The 12419-nt window shown below is 43.9% G+C and overlaps 1 protein-coding gene across 1 annotated transcript in view; it reads left to right on the top strand.

The window, feature by feature from the left end:
- Window positions 1-6578, top strand: part of LOC122350042 (cytosolic acyl coenzyme A thioester hydrolase-like) — a 36250-nt gene extending 29672 nt beyond the window's left edge. The window contains exon 5 of the mRNA XM_043246226.1: window positions 6167-6578. Within this exon, the coding sequence (XP_043102161.1) occupies window positions 6167-6265 (99 nt within the window). The 3' untranslated portion in view covers window positions 6266-6578. The remainder of the gene's footprint in view (window positions 1-6166) is intronic.
- The last annotated feature ends 5841 nt before the right edge of the window (window positions 6579-12419 follow it).

Genomic DNA, 12419 nt, shown 5'->3' on the forward strand with positions numbered 1-12419 from the left:
ACCAGCAGAGAAAAAGGGTGTGTAAAAGGCAGGACCAAACTCCAGTTGAGTTTCCCAGTCAATTATATCAATTTCTTCATCATGTAGCCCAAGATTTACAGACAGCTCACTCTCAGTCTTGGTGCAGTGGAGCTCTGCTCTGCATTCTTGCTGTCCATGGCACTCTCCTCAGTGGCAAGCTCTGTTGCCGGCTCTCGCATCTGGTTTGACATCAAGGGCTCTGGCTCCAAGGTGGTCCTCAGCTCTGTCACTCCAGTTTGTAATTGCTTGTGGGCCGCTGTGGCCTCTGCCGCTTTGTCAGAGGTGGGCTCGGGCATGCGCGCTGTGCAGCAGGGAGATGGTAGGCAGGGCACTGGGTCCAGAGTGGGGCTGGTGTCGTCGTCCACAATGTCAATGGTCAGTGGAGAATTACATGACACCAGCACCAACTCGATGAAGGCGGCGAGGCTCTCTCAAAGACAATCCCTGACAGACTAGCATGTGAGGTTGGAGAGTAGCAATGGAGAGTCATTTGTGTGGCCCTAAGAGAGCGGTCCCCCTGCTCCAGCAGGAGGATGAGGATGGCAGGATTATTCATGAAGGGAGAAAATAAAATAAAAATGTACAAAAAGCAAAACCAAAAACGTGGGTATACACACCACCTACATCTTTTACTGTCCTGTTCTGTCTTGGTGTGTTGTAAGGAGGAGCGCACAAAGATGATATGTAACGATAACAGTATTTTAATATTTCACAATAAGGTAAATTCCACAATGAAGGGTAACAAACACACACTTACACTAAGGTAGTATAGTCGAGACCAGGCAAACTGAAGGTAATGAATAAACAACACCTGAACACAATGACATGATTATGGGAGAAACTAGGTCATAGATCACATGAGGAATGGAAACACACACAAGGGTGTGACAATTTATGACTAGTAAAATTCACTGCTAATGATTTGGACAAATAATGATTTTCTTAGTATTTAGATTTTATTTTTTGCACCCTCAGAGTCCAGATTTGATAGTTGTGTCTCAGACAAATATTGCCCTATCCTGATAAACCATACATCAATTAAATGCTTATTTATTCAGCTTTTAGATTATATATATATATGACCTTTATGACCTTTTGTGGTCCAGGGTCCATGTGGTATCATATTATCTGTATCAAAGCTGATATATAAGCAGCTGATCATTTACCTTCATGCTGCATAACAATGGCACTTCACTGCAGTTGTTTCAGCCTAAACACAAGTTTAACTTGTGTAATGTAAGTTTAAGTAAATATGTAAAGTTAAAGTAAAGATACTTAATTTCTAGTGATTATCGTCGATTTGATTAGAGACAAATTACGTGCTTAATCTTATCATACATTTACTGTCACTCTATTGTCCTTTTTCATACTGTTCAGTGCTTTTACATAATCTGTATTGTTAAAAGCACTATATATATTTATATTTATATAAATAAATGCGATTCATTGATTGTGTGTTTTTGATATACATTGTTTATGGATTAGATCACTCCCATACAAAACTGTCATTATCTACTCCCCCTCATATTTTCTGCTGTTATTTTTCCCAAGATCCTTTTAATCGACTTTTCCATACAAAATATGGAATATTTTCAATGCATATTCATAATGGATTCAATTTCAGCATTGACTGTCTACTAATTGTTTGCAGTGACAGTTAAGAGAGTGACAGGTGTTATTTAGGTAATCCACTTTTTATAAATGCAAATCTTGATTACACACATTGTAAAGAAAGTATATTGCTCTCTCTGCCAGGAGCTTCATTAAGGAGGCAAATCTGGTGAAATTGCCTGACTTTGCCATGCTTTTGTGGGCCACTGCAATTTCAATATTTGCCAAAGGCTTCTTCATGTCAGCCAAATTCAAACTATATTCAGATTTCTCTATGATGTCTTGTCTGTTCATAAGATCATAAGTTCACAATCAATTTTTTTGTTTGCTTGTTTGTTTGTTTTTTTTCCTTTTTTAAATTTTTTTCATTGTTATGCTTAAATGTACATGGAGCCCTTTTTCTCATGGAGGCCTGACCAATTATGTACTACTAATTTTAATTTGGTAATCCCATTGTGAGTATGCTGTCTCATTGTAAATGCAGTATCAAATCACGCCAATCAGCATCCATATTGGCCATTTTGCATTTGCAACAACTGCTGTTTTTTCTTTAACGCTAAATTGTATAATGTTTCACACTCTGGTGGTTTCTGTTGGAGCAATCACCGTGGTCTTCTGCCAGTCAGTCTCTCTGTGACTGAGGCACTGAGCTTCCCTCCAGCTTAATTTAATTTGTTCAAGACAAGCACTGCTGCCATGCCCCCTTGTCTTTTCCTGGCCTCATCATGAGCCCTGAGCAACAGGACAGTCACTGACCCAGCCAGGACTTCCTTCAAGGTCACATGATGTTGTTTTCAGTTAGAAATTATAGGGAGAGGGGTTTTGTTTCGCCTTTGTTGCAAGAAACAGCTGTTCACATAAAAGTTTCATTAGTTAAAACAGGTATTACAGAGCTTTATGGAATATTTAATTCTTGTTTGCAAGTCAACAGTCAAATATGTTTTTAATGACAGCCAGAAATGCCACTTACATTAAATAAAAATAAGTGCAACAGTGCATATGCTCTTCTGTTAAATTGGGTCACCTCAGAAGCATAAAATGAGCCTCAACATCAGCAGCCTTGTGAAGTTTAGTGTATCTGCTTGAGCTTATATAACCTTGCTGTGGATATGCATCCTATATCTGTGATCCTCATTTGTGCACATGCCCTCATCAGCCAGGCTGCTTCAGTTGTCACTGCACAGTTTGTTCCCTAAGGTTGCCCGCCATCTGCCACTGCCGCGCATGACTAGCTGGTGACCTATAGCCAATGATAAGAATAGCCATGGTGTAGTGTGCAGCTGCAAGATGAAGCCTAACGTCAACTGACATCCTGCTCTCTCGCGCAGTATTGTTGTTTGTTCGTGATGAAGCTGAGCTCCCAAAGCAAATATGCTTTGTCTCGATTTAGATCAAGAAATAATTTTTGCAACTGGTGAAATCGCTCCTGTCTTTACTTAAATGAAACCATAGTTTTTCCACAGATTAGTTTAAAATGAAAAACAAGAATTCGAAAATATGATGATGTCCATTTTCCTGTAACTTAGCAAATCTGCATCTGTTACATTTATATTTTTTCAGTTCAGCCAAGAGGTCAGTCTGTGACTCTCTATTGGTTGGACATGAATTTCTATTCATATACAGCAGAATGTGCAGTTGTAGTCTCTTGAGTTTGTGTGTGTGAATAAAATTCAGTTTAGCAGAAAATGACAGAGCACAGTAATCTTAAAAGGTTGCATTTACCCTTAAAGGGCCACATAATCATAATCTTAGTAATGTTTTTTTTATTCCAAAATAGTTCTCACTATTTAAGACAAGACATCGGTCATGTCTTTAATTTGGTCACAACCAAATGCACCTCTTCATGCCAATGCCTTAAGACCTCGCTTTCCAACATCTGCGAGAGCCATCACAAAGGCAGAGGTCCCCTCAGCCAAAACCGATGGACTTAAAGAAGAAGTACCACACAGAGAAGATTGTCAGGTGGGCTCCGCATTAGGGGGAGAACTACCAAAGCCCAAAACTTGTTGACAGATCATAAAAGAAACACTGAATTTCAGAGATAATTCAGTAGAATATACACACATTGGGCTACAAGAGGAACAACTACACGTGGAGCATTAACCCAATACTTGAGGGAACTTACCCCATAGTGGGTTCTGCTATCAAGTTCGGATGGACAGGTATTCTAGAGTTCATGAAAGGAACCTGAATTGGAACGGATAAGCAGATAACCACCCTGAGAGGAGTCATGCTGGTAACGAGCTCTAGACCCTACCAGTCTCTTGAGTCAAGAACTGATGTTCAGAAGTCTAGAAATGATTAGTTGCATTTCTGAATTCGAAAATTTAGCAAATGTATTAGGTGTAGCTCAACCTGCAGCTCTACAGATATCTGCTAGAGAGGCCCTGTTCACTAAGACTGCTGATGTAGCCATACCCCTGGTAGAGTGAGCCCTCACTCCCAGTGATCATGGTATTTCCCGCGAGGCCCACTTCCTTGAGAGGGACAAGGGCCTCTGCAACCTTCATAACGACATGAGAAAGCGACAGCCAAAATGAAGGACCATTTACTGATATGCCTGTCTTTCAACTGCAAACCGAAAAAATGGCCTGTGCCTTCGTAGAATTGAGACATGAAAGTGCACATCCTTCAGGTTTATTGCCACAAATGTTAGTTATCTCTGACGCATGTGTTTGATGATTACATTCTAAACAGAAGCTTGTGAAGGGCCTGGGGCTTATAGGCTGTAAAAGCCCATTGCAAATGGGAGGGCCCATAATGCTGCAGGTGTGGCAATGAGAACAACAAAACTGTTCTTTATTGACCATGTAGTGTGTGTCTGCCAGGTGGCAAACAGTCATGATGGAGCCGTCAAATTTCATAACATATGCTCACAAAAACTGTCTATTATATGCACGGCAAACAGGTGCATGTCATATGTGTGTAACCGTCTTCGTTTTTTTATTTGGCATACTACTTTATCATTTTCATGACACCATGCTCTAAATTTCACAAATACACTACAAAGAAACAGCAAGTATCACCAATTACGGTCCTCACTATATATTAACTGTCCCTAATATCTGTGTACTTATATTGTAATTAGATGTGTATGTAGTATATGTCCACAGTGTAAGTATACATTGGTACATAGTATCTACAGCTCTAATGTTTGTGTAACTACACATATGTAACAACCCACTGAATGGTATGTGTAAGTACAAATGTATAACAGGACACATTGGTAACAACACTACTTGGTAATTAAAGTACAAATGTGTGTCAGGACTAACAGCACTTTTTGTGTTACACTTTAAATAGACAACACCTATTGATTTACCATGTAATTACTCTGATGTTACGCAGGCAAAGCAAGTTAGACTTCACATATAAATGCAACACATGCCTCGTTTGTAATGCGTTTCATTTGGTGTCATAGTGCTGGGACATGGTATCATTTAAGGGGAGTAACATATACGCAAAATGCTTGTGGTATTTGGCCAATCACAATGCACTGGATAGCTGGCCAGTGAGAGTACATCTTGCTTTTTTCGGACGTTGAGCTTTGTGTAAATTACTCCGTTTCGGAAGACGGGGCTTAGAAGAGAAACAATAATGTATGTGGAAAATAATGTTTTTTGAAACTTAAGCCACATAAATACATTGCATTACACCAAATACACAAAATAATGTTCTTGTTATGTTCTTTTTAACAACATCATATCTAACTCCTCCTGCTTTACATATTCCTAAACCTACCTGTTTTCACCCCCTGGATCCCATTTTCACCCCTAAACCTACCCATATCTACCCCCTGGATCACCCCCTTTCCAGTTACTTTTATATATACTGTTGTTTAGGATTTTACTACATTACAGCAGGTTTTCTCTCAGACTCCCAAATTTTAATAATATCTTATTTGTTGCACTAAGTAATGTTTTTTTTTTTAACATTAATCAGTGTATTACCTCACAAACAAACTCACAAAAAAGCATCCATTAATCTTTGTTAGATTCATTTATGAATTAGTTAACACAAACTCACAATAAGCGTTATATTTTACAGCATTCATTAATCTTTGTTAGTCATAAAATCCAATCGTTTATTGTTTGTGTAAGTTTAGAGTGCATAAACATTTAATGTATATTGAAATTCACACATATGTTTTTGAATAGATGGACCTGGCACGTGAACATTATAGATAGTGAGGTTTTTACAGATACCCAGTAACAATTAGACATCGATACAGTCCAGATGAAATGTTAACATGTTAAAAAAGTTCTCTTTGGTTTACATTTTGTATTATTTATTGTGGAGTACAGCAAGATAAACACATCTACAAACTTTTACTGCGGTTGACAGGATGTTTAATGCTCAGGTGGGAGAACATAAAATGAAGAAGTGCTTGTGTGAACATATTCTGATAATGTTCTTAACACTTCAGTGGTTTTCCATTTTATGTGTATGACCTTCAAAAGCGCAGGGTTTCCAGGACACTAGGGTATCCAACTTAACTGCTTGTGTGTAAAATGCGTCTTTTATCTTCTTGCAGTTGGAAGGTGAAGAGGAGCAGAAGCGGTTTGAAGAAGGGAAAGCACGCTACCTGCAGAACAAGGCAAAGAGACTCGCAGATAAGGAGCGTCAACAATGACTTTTACCATGCAAACACCATATTGTGTTGTAGAAGAAAATCTTTGAATAATAGAGCCTCAACGGACAACATACTGTATTAAGAACCTCTGCTTTATCCTACATGTATCTCACTGAATAGAAAGAAAAATATAAAGGTTTAATTGACTTGTCTGAGTTTACCAAAGCACTTTGTGTGTATATGTATCTCAAGTGAAACAAAAAAATATATATATATATATATATATATTTATGTTTTATTGTAACAACTTCTTTGTGAAATGTGCTCAACTGTATTATGCACTAATAAAACTCTGCCAATGCAGCTACAACTGGTTTGCAGTGACATGTCTGTTTAGTGTACCATAATCCAAGATCGACAGAATGTTGCAGCCTTTGGTTTTGTGACAGACAGACTGACAGATAAGCATACAGACATCTGTGCACAGTTCACTATTACTGGCAGAGAGATAAAAAAAAAAACCACATAAATTAGCTTGGGATGCTACTTTCTTCTCTTTGTGCCAGATTTATATCGGGTGGGAGTTTGCTGCTATCAAGTAAATTATTTTGAGCTGGGAAGATTTATAAAAGGCTTGTTAGTTTTTTCTTGCTTTAATGTGAAGGCCAAACTTAGACAAATAACAGTACTTGTCTCCTCAAAAAGCCACATGAAGGTGATACAAGTATCAATGCTAAAATTTATACTTTATAAGTTTATACTTTTATAAGTTATTTGATCATAAATAGCTCCAAATAGCCTATTTGTGTGCAGTTGCACATGCCCTTTGAATGAATTTTAGTTTATTCATCATAAGGGTACCTCAGTAAAGGAATCAAACAGCTTTCAATTGAACTTTTAAAATGCAAAATATATATACAGGTTGTTTTTTGTTTGATGTGTTGATATGACACATGATGCTATTATTTTGTTAAAAAGTTATAAAAGGCAGATGTAAAAGTAAACCGCATATGATTATTCATAGCAAATAAAGTATGTTCACACTAAATCAAATCAAATAATTTTTATTTGTATAGCGCTTTTAACAACATATCAAAGCACTAAGCACTAGAAAACGTGTAATGAGAAAACAGTGTTAAATAAATGCAACCTTTATCATGGCCATAAGCTAATGATTTACTGTTGTGAATGTTGATAGGGCATTTTCTGTCATTAATGGATTGTACTCCATAGAATAGTTCAAAATAGTTCTGCGAGCAACCAAAGAAAACAACTAGAACTTATTCATATAAAAAAATGGAAGCCTGTTATCATAATTTGTAGAGTATATCTAGTCATGCCAAATTTAGTCCAAAGTAGGGAAAGTGCTGTTTATACTGAGTTGAACTCTGTTCTCATGGGAGTACATGGAAAGACATAGGGATGAACAAGGAATTTATTTTAGCTGGGAAAGTGCACCATGTGACAGATGGTAGTGAGTGACATTATTTAAATTTTAATATTTTCTCAGGTTTTAATTACTTTTAATTTATTGTTTAATACATTTTAGTGTTAACCAGTGATTTGTTCGTTTAGAGAAAGTCTCAGTGATTAAAATATAATACAGAAGAATGATTTGTGCTGATTTTAAATTGTTAATTGGTTTAAACTAGTAAGCTTCCCTCTCTTCTTGTTAGTTTGCAGTTTTGCTGATGCTACAAATGTAAAGGTTTTATTCACAAAAATAATATGATCCTATCAAAAATGACAATAAAAGCGTAACTGATAATGTTTGGCATTTTCTAAACAAAATGTAAGTGTTATTTGCCATTGCTAATATTCATACCATTGTTTTGAATATTTGTAGCTGTATTCTGATGGCAGACAAAAACCATTTAACATTCCTAAATCACAGACTTTGTTCAGGGTATAGACTAGGCCAGTGGTTCTTGGAGTCTCTACTAATGAGCTGATAATGTTTGATTAAGGAGACACGGAAAACATGCAGTGTTGGGGCCTCCAGGAAAGTGGTTGGGAACCACTGTACTAGGTCATGTTCATCTGTTCTTGTTTATTGAGAGGTGTGCCAAAGATGCCAGCATTAGAGAGGGAAGGAATCACACAGTGTGTAGATAAGCAGGTTGGAGTGCTGCTGTCTGCTCTGATGCTCAAGTTCTGGAGATGTCCCCAAAGCTCCAAGAAGCAGAACAGAAGAGGAGCGGCTGTGCCTGAGGCCAGGGTGAATGAGTAGGCTGAACGTTTGCTGTCATATTTTACTTCCAGGTCACCTGGCTCAATGCAGAAAGGGAGGGAGGCATTGTAATAATTTCCTGTTGTTCCCTATATATTACTGCTTCTCTTACTATTGGTATTCAGTGCAGTGTCAGGCTCCTGCCTTTTATTTCCCTGGAATCAAATGAATATTTCATTGGTTATAAGAAACAACTTCTTTATGTAAAAGCTGTGCAGCTGAACTAGAATCAAGCTGTGTAGAAAATACTAATGTTTTCAAATGGGTCTTGGTTTGTTCATGCTATAAAATGTACAAATAATGTTAATCTGGGAACAATTCTGTAAATGGTAAGTGTCCTTTATCACAGTCTTCAGTCATTAATATATATTTTTTTCTATTAACAGGATGGTTCAACAAGCAAACTGTCACCAAGCCAGCAGAGGGAGCTCTTACCTCTGGGTGATCTGCGATCACTCCCTCTGCTGCTACTTCCTGTCAGAGGACTATAAATACTGCAGCAAGCCACTCAACTGCAGGTTGCATTGTTTCGCCTGTTTCGTTGTTAGATCGCCCGTGGATTATTGTCTCTGGTTTTTCTGATTTTGACCCTGCCTGTCTTCTGATTCCGTGATTGTTTGCTGCCTGACCTGACCACCGCCTGTCTCTGGATTTTGCTATTGTCTTGCCTCTGATATTCCTGTTCGCCCTGTTTGACGCCTGCCTGTTTTGACCATGCCTTCATTTAATAAAAGCCTGCACATGGATCCGCACGCCGCAGACCCTTCATACGTGACAGAATGCAACCTCACACCAGGATCCAGCGGCTTTTCACCCGAACCATGGCCAGGTATGCACCTTGCAATGTCTTTGCTAACCCTCAAGCAGGGCACCCGATCACTTGAGGATTATACTCAGGAATTTCTGGACCTGGCTTACTTCTCTGATTTACCGGACTGTTTGCTAATTGAATTTTTTCACGAGGGAATAAATCAGCCACTCAAAACAAAACTTGTTCGAGAGGGTCCACGTGAATCACTGGCACACTTTATTGAGTTTGGTTTAGTGACTGTGGGGTCAGCTCTCACGTTGGGTATTATGGAGGAAGAAGACACTGCATTTATTCCCAAGATGGCCGCCTTCCCCGAGCCGCTGCCCAAGATGGCTGCCGCCTGCCCAGAACCGCTTCCCAAGATGGCTGCCGCCTGCCCAGAGCCGCTTCCCAAGATGGCTGCCACCTGCCCAGAGCTGCTTCCCAAGATGGCTGCCGCCTGCCCAGAGCCGCTTCCCAAGATGGCTGCCGCCTGCCCAGAGCCGCTTCCCAAGATGGCTGCCGCCTGCCCAGAGCCGCTTCCCAAGATGGCTGCCGCCTGCCCAGAGCCGCTTCCCAAGATGGCGCCGCCTGCCCAGAGCCGCTTCCCAAGATGGCCGCCGCCTGCCCAGAGCCGCTTCCCAAGATGGCCGCCGCCTGCCCAGAGCCGCTTCCCAAGATGGCGCCGCCTGCCCAGAGCCGCTTCCCAAGATGGCCGCCGCCTGCCCAGAGCCGCTTCCCAAGATGGTCGCCGCCTGCCCAGAGCCGCTTCCCAAGATGGTCGCCGCCTGCCCAGAGCCGCTTCCCAAGATGGTCGCCGCCTGCCCAGAGCCGCTTCCCAAGATGGTCGCCGCCTGCCCAGAGCCGCTTCCCAAGATGGTCGCCGCCTGCCCAGAGCCGCTTCCCAAGATGGTCGCCGCCTGCCCAGAGCCGCTTCCCAAGATGGTCGCCGCCTGCCCAGAGCCGCTTCCCAACATGGCCGCCTGCCCTGCGCCGCTTTCCAACATGGCCGCCTGCCGTGCAAAGCCTCCAGTGCCCGTGCCTCGTGCCAAGCCTCCAGTGCCCGCGCCTCGTGCCAAGCCTCCAGTGCCCGCCTCGTGCCAAGCCTCCAGTGCCCGCGCCTCGTGCCAAGCCTCCAGTGCCCGCGCCTCGTGCCAAGCCTCCAGTGCCCGCGCCTCGTGCCAAGCCTCCAGTGCCCGCGCCTCGTGCCAAGCCTCCAGTGCCCGCGCCTCGTGCCAAGCCTCCAGTGCCCGCGTCTCGTGCCAAGCCTCCAGTGCCCGCCTCTCGTGCCAAGCCTCCAGTGCCCGCGTCTCGTGCCAAGCCTCCAGTGCCCGCGCCTGCGTGCCAAGCCTCCAGTGCCCGCGCCTCGTGCCAAGCGTCCAGTGCCCGCGCCTCGCGGCGCCCGTCCAGTGCCCGCGCCTGCGGCGCTCCGCCCAGTGCCGGCGCCTGCGGCGCCCGTCCAGTGCCGGCGCCTGCGTGCGCGCCACGTCCAGTGCCCGCGCCTCGCGGCGCCACGTCCAGTGCCCGCGCCTGCGTCGCCACGCCCAGTGCCCGCGCTCGCGGCGCCACGCCCAGTGCCCGCGCCTCGCGGCGCCCGCCCAGTGCCCGCGCGCCGTGCGCCTCCTCAAGTTAACCCACCCTCCCACCCTTACCACCGTCGGCGATGGATCCCAGCAGCCCCTGCACTCATCCTCTGCCCTCCACCTGGAGCTCGCGCCACGGGTCTGCCAGTCTCCATTGCCGCCGTGGGTGAAGGATCCTCGCTTCATCGCCCGCCTCCGAGCCCCGGACTCCAGCTCGGCGGCCAGACCCGTCGGCTTCCCTTAGGCTCCTAGCTCCCTCCTCTCCACCGTGCTCCGTCAATCCACCAGCTTCACCAGGCTCCATTGTCTCTCCGGCTACGCCCTGGTCGGTCGTCGACCATCCGTCGCCTCAGGATTCCTCTCCTCCAGCCGCGCCTCGTCCCTCCGTCCCTCCGGCTCTGTCAGGCTCCTCCTTCCCCGGCTCTACCTCAGTCCTCTGTCGCTCTGGCTCCGCCCGCGTCCTTCTCGTCCCCGTCTCTGCATCAGTCGCCCAAAGCCTGCGGTGTCGCCTGGGACCTCCAGCGCCTCTGCATCACCCTGGCTCTTCTGCTCTCCGCCTTCGCCTCAGTCTCCTCGACCACCTGCTCCACCGCCGTCGGTCGGCTCCCATGGGGTTGATGACCGTTCCCCTCTCTATGGCTCCTCCCTCCGTCGGCTCCACCACTGACCATCATGGCTGGGCTCGGTATCGCCTCCCGCCTCCTTACTCCTCCCGTCTTCTCCCTGGCTCCTCCCACCGTCTCTTCCTCCTGGTCTCAGCTTGCTGACTCCTCCCGAACCCCTCCCAAGCTCCCAGTTATGTTTTGTTTTGTTTGTTTTGTGGAGCGCCAGGAGTCGCTCCTAGGAGGGGGGCTATGTCACCAAGCCAGCAGAGGGAGCTCTTACCTCTGGGTGATCTGCGATCACTCCCTCTGCTGCTACTTCCTGTCAGAGGACTATAAATACTGCAGCAAGCCACTCAACTGCAGGTTGCATTGTTTCGCCTGTTTCGTTGTTAGATCGCCCGTGGATTATTGTCTCTGGTTTTTCTGATTTTGACCCTGCCTGTCTTCTGATTCCGTGATTGTTTGCTGCCTGACCTGACCACCGCCTGTCTCTGGATTTTGCTATTGTCTTGCCTCTGATATTCCTGTTCGCCCTGTTTGACGCCTGCCTGTTTTGACCATGCCTTCATTTAATAAAAGCCTGCACATGGATCCGCACGCCGCAGACCCTTCATACGTGACACAAACGAAGTTAACAGCTACATATTTACAAATAAAATGTTTGATGATGCAATACTGAATTGTAATCTAAATGTGAATTGTAATTACATTTGTTTATACGAATGATACAACTGCTACATGCCCCGCAGAATATTATAAGTACAGCTATGTATGTGTGTTTATGTAAAAGTATGTGCTGCATTTTTATTTCAAAATAATTTCCTCCATGTGATTCCTGTGGATGAATGTTATTATGTAATGAATGTGCAGTCAGGCTTAAAGAGATCTTTGATTCCATAGTACAGTGTCCAGTTCATACACACTGTAGCCCAGTGTCAGCCACTCTGACAGAGCATCAAAAGCTTTCATTTCAAAGAGTATCTTTCCACATCCTTGCAATCCTTAA

This window comes from Puntigrus tetrazona, chromosome 8 (assembly GCF_018831695.1).
Source record: "Puntigrus tetrazona isolate hp1 chromosome 8, ASM1883169v1, whole genome shotgun sequence".
Lineage (NCBI taxonomy): Eukaryota > Metazoa > Chordata > Actinopteri > Cypriniformes > Cyprinidae > Puntigrus > Puntigrus tetrazona.